Source organism: Camelus bactrianus, chromosome 22, assembly GCF_048773025.1.
Source record: "Camelus bactrianus isolate YW-2024 breed Bactrian camel chromosome 22, ASM4877302v1, whole genome shotgun sequence".
Taxonomy (NCBI): Eukaryota; Metazoa; Chordata; class Mammalia; order Artiodactyla; family Camelidae; genus Camelus; species Camelus bactrianus.
The window spans coordinates 29641655-29666395 of record NC_133560.1 but is presented as its reverse complement, the minus strand read 5'-3'; the positions used below and the strand labels follow the sequence as shown (position 1 = coordinate 29666395).

At 50.8% G+C, this 24741-nt stretch overlaps 2 protein-coding genes across 14 annotated transcripts; both read right to left on the bottom strand.

The window, feature by feature from the left end:
* Positions 1-785: 785 nt before the first annotated feature.
* On the bottom strand, positions 786-6229 carry SMIM44 (small integral membrane protein 44). Of its 2 annotated transcripts, none has more exons than XM_074351160.1 (3): positions 4623-6229; positions 1416-3111; positions 786-1293 (listed from the first exon to the last, which is right to left on the bottom strand). In XM_074351160.1, the coding sequence occupies exons 2-3, from the start codon at positions 1801-1803 to the stop codon at positions 1055-1057; spliced, it is 627 nt and encodes a 208-aa protein (XP_074207261.1). In that variant the 5' UTR covers positions 1804-3111; positions 4623-6229; the 3' UTR covers positions 786-1054. The 2 variants fall into 2 exon arrangements, with proteins under 2 accessions (XP_074207261.1, XP_074207262.1); XM_074351161.1 differs by having other exon boundaries at positions 1416-1653.
* Positions 6230-6555: 326 nt separating this feature from the next.
* On the bottom strand, positions 6556-14244 carry DOHH (deoxyhypusine hydroxylase). Of its 12 annotated transcripts, XM_074351149.1 has the most exons (8): positions 13963-14118; positions 13601-13742; positions 12916-13427; positions 11324-11534; positions 10511-10848; positions 9150-9226; positions 7620-7860; positions 6609-7167 (listed from the first exon to the last, which is right to left on the bottom strand). In XM_074351149.1, the coding sequence occupies exons 5-8, from the start codon at positions 10782-10784 to the stop codon at positions 6848-6850; spliced, it is 912 nt and encodes a 303-aa protein (XP_074207250.1). In that variant the 5' UTR covers positions 10785-10848; positions 11324-11534; positions 12916-13427; positions 13601-13742; positions 13963-14118; the 3' UTR covers positions 6609-6847. The 12 variants fall into 12 exon arrangements, with proteins under 12 accessions (XP_074207260.1, XP_074207256.1, XP_074207259.1 ...); XM_074351159.1 differs by having other exon boundaries at positions 6556-7167; positions 7650-7860; positions 11324-13427; positions 13963-14119; XM_074351150.1 differs by lacking the exon at positions 12916-13427.
* Positions 14245-24741: the final 10497 nt, after the last annotated feature.

Sequence of the window (24741 nt, the reverse complement as noted above, 5' to 3'; positions counted from 1 at the left end):
GGACTGCCAGCCTTGGCCTCCAGGCCCCCAGCCCCTGGGCCCTGGCTGAGATGACCTGACCATCCTTCCTGGCCACGGCTCAGTGCTTTTACGTGTCCTTATGTTCCCTTCTCTGCACATCCCAGGAAATTTTGCTGCCTGCATTTTACAGAGAAGCCAGGGAGGCCAGGGGCACCAAAGCTGGGCAGAAGTAGTTGGAGCTGGCATGCGAACTCAAGTCTCCCTCACCAGCAGCTTATGCTGCCCCATCCTGGCTCCCTGACCCCTGGGAACAGCTCGGGACTGAGCACGGGGCCAAGAAAGGATGGCCACATGCCCACCGTCCACCTTCAAACCCAGCCGCTCCCTTGCAGCCGGAGATGGGGCCCCTCGGGCACCGATGACTCAGGCTCCAGCCTCTCCTGGCCGCCAACCTTGGGCCCCAGGTTGATTAGATATGGAGCCTTGCCCAGGAGAAGGGGGACCCCACCCCAGCTGCCACTGGACAGCCGCGGCCCAGGCATGTGGCAGGAAGGCTGGGGTGGGGAAACCCGGCCTTTCTCTGGGCCTGAGACCTCCGCAGGGCCCCTGGGGGCTGGGGGAGCCCCAGCATCACTGCACACACGCGTACGGAGTGCCCTTGTCTTCCTGGGGCCCCCTCCCTTCCTGAGGCCGTTTCTGGGCTGTGTGCCTCCGTGGTCGCATCTGATACACGGGGGCAATAAGTCCGACCTCGGAGGACTCGATGAGGTAGCACACAGAGCGGGCTTGCTTGGCACAATAGCGGGAAATTATGAAGCACTCGCTAAGGGCTGGCCGCTACTATTATTATGATCAGTTTTAATCTTCTTAGCGTTTTTGCTTTACAGGCGGAGGTTGGGCGGGGTTTCGGCTCTGGGAGCAGGAGGGTGGAAATAACCAGTGTCCAACCACCGGAGCCTGCAGCCAGGGAAGAGAGCGTCCCCTGTCCCCACAGCGTGGGTCAGTGGAGAAGGGCTCCGGTGTGCACGAGTCTGGTCTATACAGCCGCCAGCGGTGCTGAAACTGGCTCCCAGGCCGGAGGGCAGGGCCCGGCTCAGCCCAGCCTCCAGAAGGCACTTCGGACTGGCGGGTCTTTGAAGGCGATGGAGGGGCGGCGGGGGGCCTGGGTGGGGGCGCCAGCAGGGGCGCCCTCCCCACCACGGCTGGCATCCTCATCACCCCGCCAGGCCAGCGCCAGCTGCAGGTCCAGCTCCTCCAGATCCTCGCCCTCCAAGCTCTCGGGCAGCTCCCGGGGGGCGTCTTCCTGGTCCGGCTTCGGGCCGAAAGCCCAGTCTGCGGCAGGAGGCCGGTGAGGGGCTTCCCCGGGCCCGGCCACCCTCCGCCTCCTCCTGGGCTAGGAGAGGCCCTGGACCGTCCCCCACCCCCACCCAAGCTCGTGGTGGGTAGCGGCTCACCGGCCAGGTCGTGGGCGAGGTCCTTGATGAGATGCCCGACAATGGCATAGGCCACGGCCACCACCAGGAGCGCAGCCAGCAGCAGGTACAGCACGTACCTGGGCAGGCGGATGGTGTCCAGCGGGGGCGGGCGGTACTCCTCGTACAGCGGTGAGGCCGGGCTCCAGCCCTCCATCCCCTCCTCAACCGCCAGCCCTGGCATGGCGGCCACCTGGCGCAGGAGAGGCCCGGAGGTGACCTGCGTGGCGGAAGTATTAAGGAGCTTTGGGTAAGAGGATTGGGGCTCCCCCACAGCCACCATCTGCCTGGATGGATCACATTGCAAATCACTTCCGCCCACAGGCCCCCTCCCTCGCTCAGCTCCAGCCACACCAGGTGCTTCCTGCATGTCTATCTCCGCCCCAGGGCCTTTGCACAGGCTGTTCCCCCTTCTGGGAAAAATCTCTGCCCTCGTGGAACTGACTTTCAAGATGGGGAGAAAAACATAACCTTGGGGTACATGATGTATTGTGTTAAAAAGTGAAGCATGGTTTGGGGATGGAGGGAGATCATGGTCTAAGGGGTGGGGAGTTAAAGTTTACAATAGGACAGCCAAGGCCATGTCCAGATGACATTCGAGCAGAGACCCAGAGGAGGAAGGAAACCAGTCATGGGAGTACCGGGGGAAGAGCTTTTTGAGCAAAGGGAACAGCCAGCGCAAAAGTCCTGAGGCAGGCTTGTTGGACGGGACTTGACTTGGGCGCTCACGGGCGCCCCCTGGTGTCTTCTTTGGGGAGGACAGGCTGTGGGGCCAGGGTGGGGGCCAGCGTGGGAGCCAGGGGTCAGGGCGGATGCTGGTCCAGGTGGGCAATAACGCATCTGGAGCAGGTGAAGGCAGAGCCAGGGGAGAGCGCAGAGCTGGGGTAGATTTTTAACGGAGCAATTCCCGGTGTTTCCAGGCTGGATTGAAGGAGTTTCCATTTCCTACGGGAGGAGCTACTGTGAGAGGTGACATGAGGACAGGCTAAGTTTGGGATGTCTCATCAGTAACTAAGTGGAGTTGTCCGGACTAGAACCAGAGTCAGGAGCTCAGAGGAGGCCCCAGGCTGGAGTCAGGACTGTGCACATCATTGGGGCATAGATGGGGTTCCAGCCCCAAGAATGGATGAAGCCATCAGGGAGGGGTGTGGGTGGGGCCCCAGGACTTGGTGCTGTGCCAATGACGGAGAGGAAGGGGAGATGGAGGCGGGCCCAGAGAGGCAGGAGGGAAGCCTGGAGAGCATGGGGTCTCCGAGGAGCTCCCAGAAGAAGAGGGACTGGCCCAGTCAGACCCGCCGAGGGGGAAAATGCAGACTGAGATGTGACCACCAGGTCTGGACACTGGGAGGTCACCTTTGGGCAAGGATGGTTCTAGAGACAGGAGGGGACGAGCTGGCTGGTGCAGGTTCGAGAGAAGGGAGAGAAACGGGAGCTGGTGAGGGTCTGATAATTTTCTAGGGCTTATAGGGGTGAGAGCTGGAAGGCGCAGGGTCAGGAAGGGCTGTGGATAGTGGTTGCTCTCCTGTTTTTAAGAAATCGCAGCCTGTCTATGCTGATGGGCAGAGGGAAGACTGGAGACGGGAGAAACTGAAATGATGGCCAAGTTGGCGGGAGGGGCGGGGCTGGGGACCAGGGGATCCATGGGGAGGTGGCTCACGCCCAGTGTCCAAGGATGACCCTGTGAGATACAAGAGACGTAGGTTTGGTTTTCGTCCTGGTTCCCGGCATGGCACTCCCAGAGCCCTGTAATCCCCTGAGTGATGGGCCAAGGGAGCATCCTTTGTGGCTCATAACCAGGCCCTTTCCACCACACCTGAGTGGATGCTGATGAGGACAAGGGTGGGGAGCCTCGGGATGGGGCTGGTGGCCGGGGAACCGACCCTGGGGTGAGAGGGATAGAACTTTCAGCCCAACCCATCCCCCAGCCCCAGGGAGAGGAGAGGGGCTGGGGGTTGAGCTCAGGATCAATGGCCAATGACTTAATAAGTCATGCCTGTGTGGTGGAACCGCAGTAACAACCCTAAAGGAAGGGGCTCAGGGAGCTTCCAGGAGAGTGAAAGCTTCCATGTGCCAGGAAGGGGGTGCACCCCAAACTCCACAGGGACAGACGCTCCTGCGCTCAGGACCTTTCCGGACCTCGCCCTCTGTGCCTTTTCATCTGCCCTCTTTATGATAAACCGGTAAGAAAAGTGCTTTCTCGAGTTCTGCAAGCCATTCTCACAAAGCCTCTAATGAGGAGGGGTAGCGGGAACCCGAATGTATAGCCAATCGGTCAGGAGTAGGGAGGCCTGGACTCGGGACCAGCGTCTGAAGTGGACTCAGCCCTGCAGGACTAGCCCTGGACCTACAGGGTCTGCCCTGATCGTGGGCAGATGGTGTCAGGGCTGAACTGAATTGTAGGATGCCCAGCTGATGTCCACGGAGACGTGGAGGACACGTGGTATTAGGTTCGATTGTGGTTTTTGGGTTTTTTTTTTCAATGTTGTGTTAGTTTCAGGTGTACAACAAAATGGTTCAATTATATATATATATATATTATTCTTTTTCAGGTTCTTTTCCATTATAGGTTATTACAAGATATTGAATATGGTTGCCTGTATTCTACAATAAATCCTTGTTGTTTCTCTATTTTATATACAGTGGTGTGTATATGGTAATCCCAAACTCCTAATTTATCTCTCTGACCTCACCCTTTTCCCCTTTGGTAACCACAGTTTGTTTTCTATTGTGTGAGTCTATTTCTGGTTTGTAAATAAGTTCATTTGTGTCCCTTTTTTTCTAGATTCCACATATAAGTGGTATCATATGGTATCTGTCTTTGTCTGATTTAGTATGATAATCTCTAAATCCACCCATGTTGTCTTTTCATTTTGTGTATGGTTTCCTTTGCTGTGCAAAAGCTTTTAAACTTAATCAGGTCCCATTTGCTTATTTTTGTTTTGATTTCCATTCCTCTAGGAGATGGATTGAAAAAATACTGCTGATTTATGTCAAAGAGTGTTCTGCCTGTGTTTTCCTCTGGGAGTTTTAGAGTATCCGGTTTTACGTTTAGGTCTTTAATCTATTTTGAGTTTATTTTTATGTATGATGTTAGAGAATGTTCTGATTTCATTCTTTTACGTGTAGCTGTCCAGTTTTCCCAGCACCACTTATTAAAGACACTGTCTTTTCTCCATTGTATATTCTTACCTCTTTCGTCACAGATTAATTGACTGTAAGTGAGTGGGCTTATTTCTGGGCTCTCCTTCCTGTTCCATTGACCTCTGTGTCTGTTTTCGTGCCAGTACCACACTGCCTTGATGACTGTAGCTGTGTAGAATAGTCTGAAGTCAGGAAGCATGATTCCTCCATCTCTGTTCTTCTTTCTTAAGATTGTTTTGGCTATTCGGGAGTCTTTCATGTTTCCATAAAAATTAAAACTTTGTTTTGTTCCAGGTCTGTGAAAAATGCCATTGGTAATTTAATAGGGACTGCAGTGAATCTGTAGATTGCCTTGGGTTGTACGCCCATCTTAACAACACTGACTCTTCCAATCTAAGAGCGTGGTGTGTCTTTCCCTCTGTTTGTGTCGTCTTCAATTTCTTTCATCAGGGTCTGACAGTTTTCGGAGTATAGATCTTTTGCCTCCTTAGGTAGGTGTATTCCTAGGTATTTTATTCTTTTTGATACAATGGTAAATGGGATTGGTTCCTTAATTTTTCTTTCTGATATTTTGTTCTTAGTGTATAAAAATGAAACAGATTTCTGTATATTAATTTTGTATCCTGCAACTTTACCGAATTCATGGATGAATTTCTTTTTCCTGCCTAATAACTCTGGTTAGAACTTAACAACACTGTGTTGAATGGAAGTTGCCACGTGGGCGTCCTTGTAGAGGAAATGCTTTCAGCTTTTCACCATTGAGTGTGATGTGAGCTGTGGCATTTATTATGTTGAGGTATGTTCCCTCTATGCCCAATTTTTGGAGTTTTTTTTTAATCACAAATGAATGTTAAATTTTATCAAACGCTTTTCCTGCATCTACTGAGATGATCATATGGTTCTTACTCTTCAATTTGTTAATGTGACGTATCACACCGCTTGATTTGCAGGTACTGGAAAATCCTTGCATCCCTGAGATAAATCCCACTTGATCAGGGTGTGTGATCCTTTTAATGTATTGTTGGGGTCAGTTTGCTAGTATCTTGTTGAGGATTTTTGCATCTATGTCCATAAGTGATACTGGCCTGTAATTCTGTGTGTGTGATATTTTTGTCTGGTTTTGGTGTCAGGGTGATGGTGGCCTCATAGAACAAGTTCAGAAGTGTTCCTTCCTCTTCCTATGCAATTTTTTGCAATAGTTTCATAAGGATGGGTGTTACCTCTTCTCTAAATGTTTGGTAGAATTCACCTGTGAAGCCGTCTTCTCCTGGACTTTTGTTGGGCGCTTTTTAGTTACTGATTCAATTTCAGTCCTGGTAATTGGTCTGTTCATATTCTCTGTTTCTTCCTGGTTCAGTCATGGGAGATGATGCCTTTCTAAGAATTTATCTGTTTCTTCTAGGTTGTCCATTTTATTGGCATATAGTTGCTCACGAGGTTCTACTGTCAACATGTGTTTACAGAGTGGTAAGTGCTTGAGACTGCACATGGAGGAGGTAGGGGAGGTAGGTGGGAGGGGAACCCATTGCCTAGGCTCTTAGCCATACCACTAAACCCCTTCCCCCATGCCCTTAATAGGGGCTGGGTGAGGATGCCATCTGAGGAAAGCCAGGCTGGAGGGCTGCTCCCCTCAAGCCCCTTGGAGGGGCTGGCTGGGCAGATTTAAACCCCCACCCCACCCCGCGCCAGGAACTGACAGTGAAACAAGGGCACAGCATAGGGGGCAGGGCAGACCCCAGAGTTGAGCTCCCCAACCCCTCGGCACCCCACACTTAGGTGTTCCTTAAGAGCAGCTGACCATCATCCCTGCCAACCCCCAACACATTCTGAGAGTCATCGCTTGTCAAAAATAATTTAATAGTCCATTTGGGGGTGTCCTGGGACCTGCTTGCCAACACCCCCACCCCCAAGCCCTGAGCTCCAGCCCAGCCCAGCCACCCGCACCAGGGACCACCTCCCCACCCATGACAGCTCTCCCACCCCTAGACTCTGCCCAGACCCAAAGACGGTGGGTTTCCCCACAGCGCCTTTCCTGGCACCCCCTCATTCCTGAGGAGTGCTGAGCCACCGCACTCCACCCCCCCGTCAGAGCACAGCCCTGTCCCTGCACCCCGTCAGGTCCTCCCTCCCACACGGACACTGCAGCCCTGTGCTCAGTAGGAGACAGAAGAGACCTCACCCTGGCCCCGGGGAGCCTGCAATCCACTAGGGGGTCAAGGCGCAAAAGCGGCCGGCCGGAGGCGGCGGAATCAGCGCGGTTCGCGGGCGCGGCTCTAGGGTCGGGCCGGGCGCAGCTGCTCCAGCCCGTCCGCGTACTGGAAGGCCGGGCCGGTCTCGTACTCGTACATGTCCAGGGCCACCTCGCAGCTCTCCCGCACCACGCGCTCAGGGTCGGCCGCGTGCGCCCGCAGGGCAGCCAGGCAGGCGGGCCGCGCGATGGCGCCCAGGGCCTCGGCGCACTCGTGCCGCACCATCGGGCTCTCGGCCGTGCGGGCCAGGGCCGCCGCCAGCTGAGGCACGGCCGCCTCGTGCTGCAGTTGGCCCAGGACGTAGCCGATCTCGTGGCGGAAGAGGGCGCTGCCGCAGCGCAGGCCTGCGGGAGAGGGTCACAGTGAGTGCGGCGCCATTGGGACGGGAGGGGATGGGGGGGCGCACTTGGGAGACAGAAGGGACCGAGGAGGTGGAAAGGGGGTTCCGGTCTCGAGGACACCCCACCCCTGCCCCGGGGCTCAGCGCTGCTCAGGGGAGGACCCAGACCCGTACGGGGATCAGGCTGGGCGTGGCCTTCTCCTCAGGCCCAGGGCCGGCTCCCTTCCCTCCCCTCTATTTGCAGACATGTTGTACAGTTGTGCTTCTGGGTTGCTGGAAAATAATGCAAGTCTCTTTGCCTCTCTGGGCCTCCGTCTCCCCCACAGAGAAGGGGGAGTATTAAGAGGACGTGCCCCCGACCCACGTGTCCTGGAATGCTCTGCTGCCCCATATCACAAATGCAGCCACTGAGCCTCCCCAGGGGGCCCTTACCCCGGCCCTGGGGCCCCTCCTCACCCTCGGCCAGCGCCAGGGCAGCCTCCTCACCCCCGGCGTCCCGCAGGGCGAACATAGCTCGGTATCGGTCGAAGAGCGGCCGGGCCTCGTCCAGCAGCGCCTCCCGCAGCCGCCCCACGTCGCGCTCCTCGGCGGGCGGAGCTGGGTCCACAGAGAGGTAGGGCCCCTGCGCCACTGGCTCCCCGCTGTGCTGCTGCAGCCACTCCAGCCGCCGAACAGCCAGCTGGCACGTCTCAGCCACCTACGGGAAGGGGTTGCACAGGTAGCCGCTGGGACAGGGGGTGGACATGGCAGGCCCTTCCCTACCCCTCCCAGGGGCAGAGCCAGCAGACACAGGACTAACTAACCCTTCCAGACTGGGGACAAACCAGCAGAGACTGCCGCGGTTAGGGAGCGACCAGGGGCAGGGGGCGAGAGGGCTCGCTCAGAGGTGACATCACGACCGAGAGACAGTGCCAGGTAGGACTGGCCAGTGCAAAGGCCGAGGCCGCAGCTGCCGGACCCGTCAAGGAAGAGCGAGCAACACAGGCGACCTGAGGTGGCCAGGCCAGCCTACTTCGGGCCTGCGGGCCTCAGCGAGGACTCGGGATTTTGTCGAGGCGATGACAAGCCACGGAATAGGTCAATAGACTTAAGTTTTACATACACCACCCCCAACCCCCGCAGCTGCCAGAGGAGACTGAGGGTGGGGTATGGGAAGCAGATAAGAACACACTTGTTCACAGCAGCACGATTCACAACAGCCAAAAAGTGGAAACGGCCCAAGTGTCCATCAACAGATGAATGGATAAACACACGTGGTCCCTCCACACACGGGAGCATCACTCAGCCGAGAAAAGGAGAGCAGCCCTGACACCCGCTCCCACGTGGACGGACCCTGAGAGCACGGTGCTCAGGGAGAGAAGCAGACACAGAAGGACACACAGTGTGTGAGTCCATGAATGTGAGATGTTCAGAACAGGCCAGTCCCCAGACACAGGGAGGGGGGTAGTGGTTTTTGGGGAAGGGGGTGGGGAGTGACTGCTGATGGGGATGGGGTTTCCTTTTGGAGCGATACGTTCTGGAATTAGATAGTGGTGGTGGTTGTACAACTCTGTGGGTGTACTAAAAACAACCTAGTGTGCACGTTCAACGGGTGAATTTTATGGTGTATGACATCTCAGTGAAGCCGTTATTTAAAGCAAAAGGAAGGGAGACGGGAAGGCAGCAGGGAGACCCTGGAAGAGGCTGGGTGGGCAGGGCGGCAGATGTGGAGAAGTGGGTGGGTTGGGGGATCTCCCATGGGTGGAGTGACTTCCCGTGGGAGGTGAGGGAGAGGTGAGAGAGATCAGGGCGGCTGAGCAGGGCAGGTTTTATATGTGAATCAGGAGTTCGGTTTCGCCCGTGGGGCCACGGCCAGAGTCCACCCTGCCTGCAGCTCTCTCTCAGCATCCCTGGGCCAGGTGGTCACCCTGGCAACCAGACGCAGGGCCTGAGTCTGGTTCTTGGACCCGAGACTGGGGAGGAGGAGGGAGGGCAGGGCTGCATTACCTCGATGACAGGGTCGGTGGAGTACTGCTTCAGAAGCTCCAGAACCTCCGGGTTCCCGATGGCCCCCAGGGCCTCCCCTGAGAAGAACCAGACAGAGAGAGCACATTGCTTGCCCGGAAACACCTGAGATGCACCATCACCTCCTTCCTGCCCCCTGCTCCCAGCTCTGCCTGTATCCTCTAGCCACAGCAGTTGGAGCAGGAGCCAGAGTAATTAGAGTCCCTTCCCCAGAAATCACCAGAATTGGGCTGGGACTCCGCCCTGGCCTGCACCCCCGGAGCTCATGGCCTAGAGAGGAGACGTAGACAGGAGTGTCATTACAGCTTAGGGACACGGGTGACAAGAAGCCAAGAACCCTCACCTGAGTCAAGCCCATCATGGAGAGGCCTTAAAACCTGGAGGAGGTTTTAAGCTGCGATGTGGGCAAAGCGGGTCAGCAGACCAGGCACCGTCCTGCCTCCAGGCCTTTGCACAGGCTGGACCATCTACCTGGAGCAACTTTCCCCAGAAAGCTACGTAGATAACTCCCTTACTTCACTCCGGTCTCTGCCCACTGATTAAAAACTGCAACACCTCCTTAACGGAAGGCCCTCCACACCCCTATGTCTGCTTTATTTTCCTCCTTAGCACTTAACTAAGTGTTTCCATCATTAGATGACTGGGTGTTCTAGAAAATCACGCACTCAAAATAGCAGCGTTTATGGGACAAGCGAGGTTTGGGGTCGAGCGTTCTTTGTAAGGAGAGCTCCAGGGCAAAACCAGGGGCTGGGATCTTGAGAGGTCCCTGGGGCAGCACAGCATCCCTGCAGAGTATCTCAGGGAATATTAAAAGTGCCCCCAATCAGACGGAAACAGTCCCCCGCTGAAAATCTGCAAATGAGCCCCTGGATGAAGTCTCAGCAGCACAGACCTGCCAAGGATGTTACTCTTCTGTCTTGTTTGCTGTCTGAGTCCCCCGGGGCGGAAAGGGCCTGGCACACAGGAGGCGCCTGATAAATGTTTGTCCAGTGAATGGAGCGAGTGAAGGACCTCAGGGCTTGGCCATCTGTGGCCGCCGCCTGTTTTTGTATGAGTGAAGGATGTTTTTGAGGTTCTTAACTCATGTTTTAAAAACTCAAAGAGCCAGCATTTTGACGTGTGAAAATGATGTGACATTAATGAACCTCTGGGCCCGTTGGGTTGGCCGGGCTCGTGGCCGCGCCTATCTGTTGGCTGTGGTTGCTGGCGGGCAGCTCTCTGGCCACGGTAGCGGAGTCAAGTCCGTGGGACAGAGAGGGTCTGAAGACAGTGATCACCCACCATTTCCAGGGCCAGCCTGCTGAGCCCCAGGCAGAGTGAGCCCAGGCCTTCCCGCCGCTCACCTGCCTCGTGGCGCACCATGGGCTCCTGGCGGGTGTCCCGCAACACGTCCACCAGCACGGGGATGGCGCGCGAGTCCTGCATCTGGCCCAGGCAGTAGGCTAGCTCGTGCTTGAGCAGGGCCGAGTCGTCGCCGAAGGTCCGGCTGATCCAGGCAATGGCTTCAGGACCGCCGAGCCCACGCAGCGTGAAGAGCGCCCGGAAGCGGGCCTGCAGGGGCTGCTGGGGGTCCACGAGCGTGCGCCCGACCGCCTCCACCTCCTGCTCTGTCACCATGGTGCCGTTGCCACCTTTCTCCTGCCACCGCCAGGCTCAGGCTAAACCAGGGGACTCCCAGGACCTGGGGTGGAAAACCGAGAGGCCAGGTTAGAGGCGCCCTTCTCCTCTCTCTGATGTGTTCATTTCAGAGTTGGGATCTGCGCGAGGTTTTCCCACCCGCCGACCAGCCTGGGCTGAGAGCCCAGCTGCGGCCCTGCCTGCTTGCCACACGGCCTTCCCTCAGGCACTGTCCCTCTCCGGGCCTCCGGCCTATCCACCAGCAATGGCCTCTGCTGCTCTGCTCGTCACACAGCAGCCAGAGGGACTAGTCCCCACGATGGCCCCCAGTGACTCCATCCCCTGGGTTTTGTGCCCCGTGCGGCCCCCTCCCACACCAAACAGAGCTGATCTCCAGGTGAATAACAGGGATACAGAAGAAACCTGTGTGAATTCTGAGGGTAGGTCACAAGAGACACTCGGCTTTCTCCCTGCGGGCTGGAAGGGAAGCTGGGAGACATACTGTGAGGAGGCTCGAGCAGCCGTGGGTAGGGGCCCACCTGCTGAGGAACTGAGGCCTCCTGCCAGCAGCCACGTGAGAGTACGTTGGGAGCAGCCCCTCCAGCTCCAGTCCAGCCTTCAGATGATGCAGCCCAGCCAGTGTCTGCACTGCAGCCTCACGAGAGATTAGAACCACAGCCACCAGGCTAGACCAGGCCAGATCCCGGGCCTACTGAAACCATGGGAGGTAGTATTTACTATTGTTTAAACCTGCAAAGTATGGGGTAATTTGTTACAAAGCATAGGGAACTGATACAGGAACCCTTTCAGTAGAAGACTGGACCATGTGACTCCCTCACAAAATCCTCTTATGGTGTCTCGTTACTCCAAACTCCTTAACAGTCCCAAAGGCCCTGCACGACCTGCCCCCATCACCCCCCCTCACCTTCCCTTCCTCCCTCTTTCCCCCTTGTTCATTCCACTCCACCAAACAGGTCTCCTCTGTGTTCTTCCAGCACACCAGGTACAGTTCTGCCCCAGGGCCTTTGAATGGGCTATTCTCACCCCTAGGAACATGCTTCCCTCCATACCCCCCATGCTCACTCTCTCATTTCCTTGGGTCGTAAATGCCACCTCCTCAGGGAGGCCTTCCCTGATCAATGTTACTCCTCAATCTCTTGTTCTTTGTTCTGCTTTATCTTTCTTCAAAGTACTGACCACCACTAGATACTGTATTAGCTATTTCAGTTTAGCTGCTTATGGTGGGACTTATCCTTCACTAGAATACAAGAACTCTGAAGGCAGGGACTGAGCACTCCCAGCACACAGGTCCTCAGTAAGAACAATGACCGTAACCATAACAGCCACTGATGTTTACAGAGCATGTGCTTCCTGCCAGGCCCCTCCTCTAGGCCCCTAACATTCATGAGCTCAGATGATCCGCGCCATAACCCTTTGAGACAAGCATTATGATTGTCACCGTTTTACAGGAGAGGAAACACAAGCGCAGGAAGGTTAACAACTTGCTTAGGAATAGCATGAAGTTACAAATCCAGGCAGCTGGGCTCCAGAGTGAAGTGAACAAACACTGTGCAGGTCCCCTCTCCATCCTCCAGACCAGTGAGGACCTGGTGGATGCTTCATAAACCTGACAAGCAGGCTGTGGCTCCCAGTGGCATCAGCAGGGCCAACTGGGTTTAATGAGGGAGGTGCAGCTGCCTGAGCACAGGTGACCATCAAAGGATTGACACTTGAAAGAGGATCATCAGAAACCCCAGAAGCCAGGGGTGAGCAAGCTGGCAAGGCACTAGGGACCATTGAGACCTGACTCTTTGTTCTACACAGATGAGCTGTGACCTATCTGGGGATCACAGCTAGTCAAGAACAGACAGGACCCAGGACTCCTGACTCCCGGTCTGTGCAGGGCTTTCTTCAAGACACCTGGGAAAGGCCCTTCACCACCTCATCCCCAGAGACCTTAAACTCCCGGGAAAAAAGAAATCTGTAGCCAAGAAGGCAGCTCCAGCTACAAGAGAGGGAGGGTGAGGGCTGAACTGGGCAAATATCTCCAAGCTCAGTTTCCTCCTTTGGAAGAAAACTATTAACAGGTCACAAGCCTTGGGCTTCCTTTGAGTCTCTGCTTGGATATTACCTTCTTGGGGAGGCCTTTTCTGACCACCCTGCTTTCCAGGCTACTTTACTGTTCTTCATAGCTCCTGACAGCAAGTGATGTCCTGTGTATTGCAGCAGGCACTTAATAAATGCTGTAGAATGAACTGACCATCCACTGCTTGCCAGGTACGGTGCAAAGGACTTTATACACAGTATAAACCAGCTTAATCTGTAAAATGGGTGTAAGGGGCACATGGACTTCAGAGTTGCTGTGAATGAAATTATGCTAAAAGAATGCTTAGTACCACCACTGGTACTTAGTATGCACTTGATAAACCAGAGCTAGTATTAAATATTTCCACAGGGAGCCAACACCCACCTCTGTGCTCAGGAGGACGAGGGAGGTACGCCTAGCCACCTGGAAGCCCGCTACTCACACCTTTGACCCATTTTTCAGTAGGAAAGAGGAAAAAACTGTGGACGCGGGGTAGAGGGGATCAGCTCCCGACCAAGGCAGAATCTGAGGCTTCGCTCACCCCTGCTAAGGTGTGTCTTAGAGAGAGACACGAAGAATTAGTAAGGAATGGAGAAAAAGGCGTTCTGGATCCGCGAAATCCGACCCGACCCCCACCCTGCCTACTTCTCTAAACCAAGAATTCGCAACAAAAAGGTCTCCGATAACTAGACCCTCGCCTTCAGAGAGGGGTCGCCCCGACACGGCATACCTCAGGGCTGCCTGCAGGCTCCCCCAGCGACGACCGGCTCCCCAAAGCTCCTTGCAAGAGACTCTCAGTAACTGGATGTCCCTAGACGTGTTTATGTGGATCTCCGAGTATTGGATCCCTCACAGGTTGATTCTGCCAGAACCTCGAAAAAGAGATCGCCAAATATGGGACCCCCGGCCCACACACTGACTCTTAAGCAAGGGAATCCCCCGAGACAGGCTTTCCAGAGCTTGGGGTAAGAGCTCGCCAGAACCTGTCAAGAGGCGGCCCCTCGACCCCCCCCCCCCTCCCCCGACAACGAATCTCAGAGCCGGCACCCCCAACGAGGAATCCTCCCTCTGCCTGCCAGGCCCGGGCTCCACCTGATGCTCCCTGCCGCCAGAACACCGCAGCAAGCTCCCGGATCGCAGGACCTACGGGACCAACCCAGCCCGCAGCTGCCACCACCGCTTCACCGACCGCGACGCTCACACAGCTCTCCGGGGGCCGCCATCTTGCCGCCCACGTGACCGGGACGGACGGCACCAACGCAGCCTCGGGGGGGAAACCCAGTCAAAGGCCCCGCAGCGTGGGAAGGCCCGGAAGCACGAGTTAGCACCGATGCCATAGCTCGCACTCACACGTCAGGCGGGGTTAAGGGCACTCCTCAGGGAACGGGAGGAGCAATTCCATCTTTTCTCCGCAAGAGATTTTTCTCCGGCCTCCCCACCCAGTACGACGAGTGGAAATGGTTTGTGCCGATTCAGCCCGGAGGTGGGGCCGGCTAGCGACAGAGCATGCGCAGCGCCCTGGGGCGTGGTCGAGTCTCAGGGGCGTGGTCAATGGACTCCGAGGGCTAGAAACGAGGTTGCGAGGGATTAAAAAAAGGACTTGACCCAATCGTGCATTCATTCACTTAACAAATAGTGTGTGGGCGCTGAGGACAAGACGGACTGCAGCCCTTACGATCATGAACATCACAGTCTGATGTCTGAAGGCGACAAACAATAATGAGATAAGTGAAAACATACTATGTGGTGACAGGCTCAGGAGGAAAAAGTAGTCGAGCCGGTGCTTGTACGGGGTGTGCAGCCTTAGGAAGGACTGGGCTTTACTCTGACTGAACCCGTGTTCACAGCAGCACTGTTCACAGGGCCCTCAGACCCTGATCACCGCTATTGTATTTTCTGTCTCTACGAATCTGGCTACTCAAGGAACCTTAGAAAGTGGAGTCAAACAATGTTTGTCCTTTTGTGTCTGTCTTATTTCCCTGAGCATAGTATTCTCAGCGTTCATCCATGTTGTAGCGTGTGTCAGAATTCCCTTCCTTTTAAATTTCCTTCCTATGGTATGAATGGACCACATTTTCTTTATCTATTCATCTGTCAATGGACATTTCCATTGTTTCCACCTTTTGGCTCTTGTAAATAATGCCGGTATGAAAAAAAAAATTTTTTTAAAGCCGCTATGAACATTGGTGTACAAGTACGTATTTTATTCCTTATTTTCGAATCTTTTGGGCATATACCCAGGCGTGGAATCTCCGGATCATATGGTAGTTTTATGTTTAACTTTTTGAGGAACCACTGAACTGTTGTCTACAGCAGCTGTATCATTTTACGTTCACACCAGCAACATGCAAGGACTCCACTTCCTCCACATTCTCACCAACACTTGTCATTTTCTGTTTTGATAGTAGCCATCCTAACGGATGGGATGTGTGCAGCTTATTTGGAGATGCATTTAAAAAGGATATATATTGATGGATGGATAAATACATAACAGAGCAAATGTAGCAGTGTTAATTGGAGAAAGTGGATGGTGGGCATATAACAGTTCACTGTAAAATTCTCTCAACTTTACTAAACTTTTGAAATTTTTCATAATAAACCATTGGAAAAATAAGTGGTGGGAAAAGGAGGGCTACTTCTATCCTCAGTGTTTAAACATTTCAAATTAAATATGGGGAAAGTGTCTTAACTTTTAAATGCAGAACCTCTGAGTCTGCAAATCCGTTTTGAGGAATTTCGCTGACGCTAGTGTAAAAACAAAAAAACCGGAAGGCCACTCATGGCAACATTATTTGAAACGGAAAAAATTGGGGGAGAAAACTCCGCTTCCCACCACCGCTCTCTCGCAGCGCCCCCCCCCCCACAATCTGTCCTCCCTGAAGCCGCCACCAGAGGGAGCCGATGAGCACCTCAGTCAGGAGCGCACTCCCTCTGCCCACAGCCCTCCAGGGTCCCACCTCTCTAGGGTAAAAGCTCAAGTCCTCCCGCCGCCCGCAAGTCCCTGCACGACCTGTCCCAGTCCGCTCCCTGTCCTCCTCTCCTCCTTCCCTTCCCTCGCTCACTCTGCTCCAGCCACACAGGCCTCCTGGCTGTTCCTCCAGGGACAGTCCTGCCCCAGGGCCTCTGCACAGCTGTGCCCTCTGCTTGCAATATTATTTCCTCCAAATATCTTTTGTTCACTCCCTCCCTCAAGCGCGAGTGTTTGCTCCTTTCCTGGAATGTTACGTCGTCCACGAGCCCTTCCCTGAACACTTCAATTCCCTCACCCACAGCATTCCTTTATCCAGTTTCCTGATTTCTTTTTCTCATAGCATCTATATTTTACTGTACATTTTATTTAATTATTTTGTTTACTGTCTAGCTTCCCCACTAGAATATAAGCACCATAAGAGCAGGGACTTTTGTTGGCTTTGTTCTCCACCATATGATACAGTGCTGTGCCAGTTAACCAGCAATCTGGAAAAAAAAAAAAAATTTAAAGCCCTGATTTGCAGTGTTTGCCAATTCCCGTGGTGTAAATATTCCCACCACGGTCCACTCACAAAATTCCTGGTGGTGCCTCCTGTGAGTCAACATTGACACATCGGTTCCAGCACCTAACTAAGTGGTTCCCCAGCACCTGTTACATGCCTGGAACTTAACAGGTGATGAATAAATATGTGAGGCATGAGTAATGGAGCTGCCCCTCAATAGGGGTCTGGGTGAATAATGGTGCATCCATGTGTTAACAAGCAGATTTTCCAAAGAATGGGAAGTTAGTTGGGAAGGGGATAGCTCAGTGGGAGAGCATGTGCTTAGCATGCATGAGGTCCTGGGTTCAATCCCCAGCACCTCCATTTAAGTAAATAAACCTAATTACACTCCTAAAAGAACAGCAACAAAAGGATGGGAAGATCTACCTGTGTTGTATGAAAATCAGTCCAAGAGGTACTTTCAAAAAGTGAAGAAAGCTGGGAGTTTGAGATTTGCAAATATTAACTACTATATATAAAATAGATTAAAAATACAAATTTATTCTGTATAGCACATGGAACTATATTCAATATCTTGTAGTAACCTGTAATGAAAAAGAACGTGACAACGAAAATATGTATGCATACGTATGACTGAAACCTTATGCTGTGCACCAGAAATTGGCACATTGTAACCGACTGCACTTCAACTAAAAAAAGCAAAGAAAGCAAGCACAGACTCAATCATGTGTTCCCATTTGTATAAATGGGTTAAGACGTGTAAATTACAGATGGGTAAAACTGTTGAAAAATACCCAACCATTTACCCACAGTGCTTATGTTAAATCTCCTACCTCCCTGTGCTGCTTAAGTTGTTTTATTGTAATATTTTATTCTGAAGTGTGTTAGGGAATGTGGTGGTGGCCCCTCCAGAGGGGCTGGCAGCCTGTACAAGGCGGTCACTTTGATCAGGGGACAGAATTCGCCTGGGCACTCAGAGTTCAACTTTTGGCCGTCTCTTGCCTCCTAGGCCAGGCAGGAAGCATAAGGCAGTGTGCTGGGAACCTGGGGTGCACAGGCTCCTTCCTTGGGGCGCCTGCCACCCCTCTCCAGCCAGTCATAGCCGCGTGTGGCCAGATGTCCCTGTTTTTGTTTGTTCGTTTCTTTGGAGGAGGGTAGGTAATTAGGTTTATTTAATTTTTACTTATTTATTTTAATGGAGGTGCTGGGGATTGAACCCAGGACCTTGTGCGTGCTAAGCGGGAACTGAACCACTCCGCCATACCCTTCCCCCCTCAGATGTCCCTGTTTTTCAGGGAAGCCAAGCAGCAATTGATTTTACATGTAATCTCTCCTTTAAAACACGAGGGCAGTTAGTTAAAAACATCAACATACAGCAAAGAAGTCGCTTTGATAGGCCAACTGCTGGTCTAAACATTCAGTCATTCATTTCACAAATATTTATGATCTGCTGTGTGGCAGGCGCTGCCCTGGGACAGAGGGCACAGATATCAGTCTCTGGGCTCATAGAGCGGACATCCCATTTACTGTCGCTTTTATTGTCTTCCTGTGTGTTCAAAAGCTGAGCCCAGATAACGGGCGTTACAGCAGACCTGGCTGGCTCGTAGGGACACCATCGGGACCGGTTTTGTGGCGCAAGTTAATGTCCACGCAGGGCTTTCCTGTGGGCTGGGTGCTGTGTTGACTCTGGAAGGCTTCGGGGCAGCGTGCCAGGTGTGATCGGCTGCAGGGATGCTCTGGGGCTGCGTGGAGGCAGGCCCAGGGGTGCAGGAAGCAGATATCAGAAGCCACTCCCCCAAAGCTGGGCCTGTGGATGTCCGAGAACTTGGAATCTTGAACCTGCAGGCTTGCGGGGGAACTGATAGCAGGAGAACAGTCTGTGCTGAGCCCAGATGCCACCCACCTTCAGTCCCGAGGCTCCTATCCTCTGGAGCAAGGCTGTAGAGGCCAGAAGTCCAAAGTCAAGGTGCGGGCAGGGCCGTGCTCCCTCTGTACAAGGCTGGTGTGGCCAGCAATCCTTGGTGTCTTTGGCTTCTAGACACATCCTTCCAGTCTCCACCCTGTCTTCCCGTGACAGTCTCCCTGTGTCTGTGTCCGAATTTCCTGCTTCTCATAAGGACATCAGTCCCTGCTGGCTTGGGGGCCCACCCCACTCCACTCTGGGTGACCTCCCCTTAACCCAATGACCTCTGCAAAGACCCTATTTCCCAAAACAGCCCTATTCACAGGTACTGGGGTTAGGACTTGAATGCATCTTTTTTGCGCGGGTCACAGTAGAACCCACCACACTTTGTTCTTTTTTTTTTAATCTCAGCTTGGGTGTCCAGCCTGGCCCCTGCTCCCGCCCAGGCCGAGCGAGAGGCTTCCCCTGGGCCCCCACACCCAGTGCAGAGCTCAGGAACGATTTGTGGAAGGTTTACCGTCTCTGTCACCCCTCTGGACTTCTCGTTTGTCAAAACGTGAACCTCTGCTTAAAAAAAAAAGCAAAATAAATAGGGAATCAGTGATGCTCTTCACAGGCAGAACCAGAGAGAGAAACAAGTTCCTCGGCAGTGTGCAGGGAGTGAGCCGGAAATCGAAGGGGGAACCAAAAACAAAAGCAGTAAATAAGATCAGTAATATTTAACTTTTTAAAAGTTTGTTTATTTGGGAGGAGGTAATTAGGTATTTATTTGGTTATTTGTCTTTAATGGAGGTGGCGGGGACTGAACCCAGGACCTCGTGCGTACTAGGCACACACCTTCCCACTGAGCTACACCCTCCTCCTAGATCAGTCACATTTTAATGCAACTTTTTTTCTTTTTAAAATTGGCATTTAGATTGAGATCACTGTAGAGTTACGTGCAGGTAAGAAATCACACAAATGACGCAGCGGGGTACCTTACACCCAGTTCTCCCCGATGGCAACTGGGTGCCAGACACACACACAGCACTAGCGTGGGGTCCTGGCTGGATGTTGACATTGGTAACAACACACCAGCCTGACTCAGAGTTCACCAATCTGAGTTGTATTCATTGGTGTGTGGGTGTACTGAGTGCTATACAGTTTTATCACCATTAAATTTGTGCACCTGCCACCACGGTCATCACGCAAGACAGCACCAAGACCACAAACCCTGCAGGCTGGAAAACGCACCCCCCCCCCAAAAAGACGTCCATGCCCCAGTCCTCAGAAACTTTGAATATGTTACTTTACAGGGTATAAAAAGATCTTTTCAGGTAAGGTTAAGTTAAGGTCCCTGTGATGGGGTGACCCTGGATTCTCCGGGGGCCCTGTGTCCTCACAGGGTCCTCATCAGAGGGAGGCGGGAGGTCAGAGTCAGAGAGAGACGGGGGATGCCGCGCTGCTGGCTGTGAGGATGGAGGGGGGGCCGCAAGCCAGGGATGTGGCGCCTCTAGAAGCTGGAAGAGGCAGGAGCCGGTTCCCCCTGCCCTCACCCGCCTCCCCTGCCGCGGCCCAGATTTGAGCCTGGATTCGAGCCTGGTGAAACCATGCTGCGGCTTCAGACCTGCAGAGTGGGAAAGGAATAGCGTTCTGTAGCTTTTAGCCCCTGAGTCTGTGCTCCTTTGTTACAGCAGCTGTCAGAGACTGATACACAATGAATGATCTCCCACGTTGTCCTTTCACCGCCACACCCGCACCCCACCCTCATTAATTCAATATTTTAAAAAATCAAAATTAATGCCAAAAACTTGAACTTTGAAATGAAGACAGAATCCAGTCTTGTTTTTGCACAACTCATGTCTCTGGCCTCGCCCTAATCCCGGCCTTGTCGGATGCCGACTTTATTTGAAATAAAACAACCGAGTCAGATGGCAGAGATGGAATTTCCGTTCAGATAGTTGGCTTACTTTCTTTTCTCCCTGCAGGGGGTATCAAGTTCCGCCTGAGACGAAAGGGAGAAGTATTATTAATTTGGACATTTTTCACATCACCATCAGAATTTTTTAAAAAGCTATAGTGCCTCTGAATTGTTTGATTTGCATGCTACATTTTAGCTGGAATGCTGATACTCTTGGTTCAGGGAGAGGAGCGGTAAATATTAGACACGTGTTTACTGAATCTGGTACTGTGTCTGAGGAAGGGGATAAATCAGACCTAGTCTGGAGGGGCAGATATTCAAATAAAAATTTCTTCATTTCGAATTTATTGAACTCCTGCTCTGTGCCTGGCATGGCTCTGGGCTTTCTTTGTCCAGTAGAATTTTCTACCGTATATATGTTCTATGTTTACATAAGTCAATATGGTAGCTACTAGCCAGATGTGGCTATGAATCATTTATGATGTGACCAGTGCAACCAGAGAACTGAATTTTTATTTAATTTTTAATTCTAGATTGTTACTGAAGTGTAGTCGAATTATAATGTTGGTTTCTTTTTTTTAATTATTTAAGTTTTTTGGGGGGAAGAAGGTAATTGAGATTTTTTATTTTGGGAGGAGGCACTGGGGATTGAACCGAGGACCTCGTGCATGCCAAGCATGCGCTCTGCCACTGAGCTATATCCTTCCCCCATAGTGTTAGTTTCATGTGTACAGCAAAGTGATTCAGTTATACTGAATACATATTTTTTTCAGATTCTTTTTTATTACAGCTCATTACAAGAAATTGAACATAGTTCACTGTGTTGTACAGTAGGTCCTTGTTGTTTGTCTATTCTATATATAGTAATGTGTATCTATTACAGAAGTGAAATTTTTTAATTGAAGTATAGTTGATTTAAAATATGCTAGTTTCAGGTGTATAGCAAAGTTACACAGTTACACATATATATGCATGTATCTAAATTGTTTTTTCTTATTCTTTTCGATTGTAGGTTATAGCAAGATTTTGAATCTAGTTCCCTGTGCATTACAGTAGGACCTTGTTGCTTATCTATTTTATATACAGTAGTGTGTATCTGTTAATCCCATACTCCTAACTTACCCCTCCTTCCCCTTTGGTAACCGTAAGTTTGTTTTCTATGTCTGTGAGTCTGTTTCTGTTTTGTAAATAAGTTCATTTGTGTCATTTTTAAGATTCCACATATAAGTGATATCACATATTTGTCTTTGTCTGATTTACTACACTTCATATGATAATCTCCAGGTCCATCTATGGTGCTGTAAATGGCATTATTTCATTCCCTTTTATGGCTGAGTAATGTTCCATCATATACATACACCACAGCTTCTTTATCCAGTCATCTGTCGATGGACATTTAGGTTGCTTCCATGTTTTTGTTGCTGAAGCATAGCCTCTGTTCCCTGCTTATTAAACTGAGACTCGAGGACAGGGTTTTGGATGAAGTAGAAAAGGCAGCTTTATTTCTTTGCAGACAAAGGAGGTAACAGTGGGCTAATGCCCCTAAGGCTGTGAGCCTGCTGGGACGAGAAAGTAGGGAGTTTCATAGTAAAAGTCCAGGAGTTGAAGGGAGAGCTGTTTCCATAGAGATCACATGCAGGGTAACAGTTGTTGCAAAGCTGTTCTTGTTTTTGCAGATGCAGGTCCCCCAGGTTTTTGCAGAAAGGTGTCCCCTTCCCTCTGCTGGGTATGAAGTTCATCTCTGGCTTTTGGACTCTTTTAATAGTCTTGTGCCTGGAACAAAGAGCGCTTACGAAGGGGTCTGTAGAAAAGTGCTCTAGAGAAAAACTTGTGCTGTTTAAAGTTGGGTGGATAAATGCCTCCAGCATTTTAGGCAGGCTGAGGCCTGGGACCTCTTGCTGCAGCCTGAGACCTGCACCTGGAACAGCAGGATACAAAGAAACTATAAGGGGCTAAAAATAACAGCAGATGAGCAGTTGGGCAAGCTATGAACAAGATGCACAAAACACCCAACTGCTGTTTCTGAGGTGTCTTGGTCAGGAGGAGGGCACTGAGGGCAAGAGCAGGGCACTGAGCATGTTCCCTGCACACAGCACCATGAGGGGGTTGGGCAGGCCACCCAAGCCCCCTTCTTTCCAGCAAGAGCACGAGGAAAAACAAAAAACCTTTAAACTATTATTCACTTCAGCAGTTACAAACACCATTACAAATATTAGATGGTCACAGATAACAGTAGGGTCCTGCTTGGTTACATCTTGGCAACTGGAAATAGTTCTGCTATGAACACTGGGGTGAATGTATCTTTTTTAATTAGAGCTTTCCTCTTATCTGGAACTATGACCAGGAGTAGGACTGCTGGATCATATGGTATGTCTATTTTTAGTTTTTTAAGGAACCTCCATACTGTCCCCCATAGTGGCTGCACCAATTTACATTCCCACCAACAGTGTAGGAGAATTCTCTTTTCTCCACACCCTCTTCAGCATTTATTATTTTTAGACTTTGATGATGGCCATTCTGATCAATGTGAGGTAATACCTCATTGTAGCTTTGATTTGCGTTTCTCTGATAATTAGTGATATTGAGCATATTTTTATGTGCCCGTTGGACATCTGTATGTCTTCTTTGGAGAAATGTCTGTTTAGGTCTTCTGCCCATTTTTTTTATTGGATTGTTTTTTGTTATTGAGTTGTATGAGCTGTTTGTGTATTTTGGAAATTATGCCCTTGTCAGTCTCATCATTTGCAAGTATTTTCCCTCAGTCCATAGGTTGTCTTTTCATTTTGTTTATGGTTTCCTTTGCTGTGCAAAAGCTTGTAAGTTTGACAAGGTCCTTCTTGGTTTTTTGGCTTCTATTTATTTTGCCTTGGGAGAAAACATTGCTGTGATACATGTCAGAGAATATATCTAATTTTGCCCCCTGTGCAGAACTGAATTTTTAATTTAAAAAAATTAAGTAATTTAAATAGAAATAAAAGAATCTGATACTGCATTCAGCTATTGGAAGAATTTAAAGTATGCTTGGAGCACAAGGGGTAGGTGAATCTACTCTTTCAACTGTGCATTTTATACAATATACAGAGCAAGTATTTCCAACGAATATTAGCGCCCAAACTGAGATGGGCTGTGACCGTACAATGCCCACTGGAGTTTAAGACTTAGTGTGTGTGCAGTAACATAAAAGGTCACATTGACAATTGTTGATTTTGATTGCACGTTGAAATGTAAATATTTTGGCATACCAAGTTAATAAAATTTATTATTCAAATCAGTTACACTGATTTCTTCATACTTTTTTATACGGCTACTAGAAAATTTCACTTATGTGGCTCATGGTATGTTTCCATGGGATGCTGCTGTTCGAGAGCCTATAGTGGGTACAGAGTACACTGAAATCAGATAAATGTGTGTTTTTGTAATACATATAATTTCATACCAGATAAGTGAATCAATAGAAATCATGTACCCTGTGTTCCTTTCTTTCAAATCTTTGCTCAAATGTCATCTTTGCAGTAAGACTCTCCTTGATGATTGTATTTTTTGTTTACTTGTTTTAGGGGGTAGGTAATTAGATTTATTTATCATTATTATTTATTTAATGGAGGTACTGGGGATTGAACCCATGACCTCATGCATGCTAAGCATGCACTCTACCACTGAGCTACACCCTCCCACCTGATCACTGTATTTGAGACTGTAGCCCTCACTCTCCTTGTTTTGGTATTCTCCATAATTCAGATCCAAGCAGACAGAATATTTTTTCTTTGAGATATAATTCACATACTGTAATTCCATGGTGTTGAGTATATTCAAATTTGTGCAACCATCATCACATCCGTTTTAGAACGCTCCATTCCTCCAGGAAGAAAGTCCCTAGCAGTCCTTCCTTCTTCCCAGCCCCTGGCAAACACTCATCTACTTTCTGTCTCTCTGGACGTGCCTGTTCTGGACATTTCATATCAATGGAATCACACACTATGTAGCCTTTTGTGTGTGGCTTTCAAGGTTCATTCACATTGCAACAGGTATCAGCACTTCATTTCTTTTTAATGCCAGACAACATGCCATTATATGTATATACTACGTTTTGTTTATTCATTCATCCATTGATGGACATTTGGATTGTTTGCACTTTTTGGCTATTATGGATAATGCTGCCATGAACATTCACATACAAATTTCTATGTGGACACATGTGTTGACCCAAAACAATAAAACAGCCAGTTATTTTATCAGCAAAAATACAGTTATTCCAAAACAGCAAAGAATTGCAATTTGGGACAACCTATGGTGAGCCACAAACAAGTCTGGAGAACAGAGGGAAGGATGACTCTTCAATAGAGGAGAAAGGGGAGTTGAGAGGGGCTGTTATAAACAAAGAGTCTTTTGGAGGTGACTGGGGGTTCAAGGTGTAGTGGTTTTCCACTGGCTCAGTGGTGACAGTCTCTCATTGGCTGGGTTGTTGCCAGGCAAGGAGAAAGTCTTCCTTCCCTTGTTGTGTAATAAAGTAGTGACCTTCTTCCTGTTACAGATGCAAAGTTATGTTTCTTCCTGTTGAGTCTTCAACTGACTCAGTTGGGTAGGGCTTGAGAGCT

Bases quoted from the DNA above. Each gene is read 5' to 3' on its own strand.
- SMIM44 (XM_074351160.1), bottom strand. From the start codon at position 1,803: ATGCAGGAAGCACCTGGTGTGGCTGGAGCTGAGCGAGGGAGGGGGCCT. The intron at 1,294-1,415 runs GTGAGCCGCTAC...CTCCTGCCGCAG, and splicing joins CCTCGCCCACGACCTGGCCG to ACTGGGCTTTCGGCCCGAAG.
- DOHH (XM_074351158.1), bottom strand. From the start codon at position 10,784: ATGGTGACAGAGCAGGAGGTGGAGGCGGTCGGGCGCACGCTCGTGGAC. The intron at 9,227-10,510 runs GTGAGCGGCGGG...GGTTCTTCTCAG, and splicing joins CATGGTGCGCCACGAGGCAG to GGGAGGCCCTGGGGGCCATC. The intron at 7,861-9,149 runs GTAATGCAGCCC...CCCTTCCCGTAG, and splicing joins CCACCGACCCTGTCATCGAG to GTGGCTGAGACGTGCCAGCT.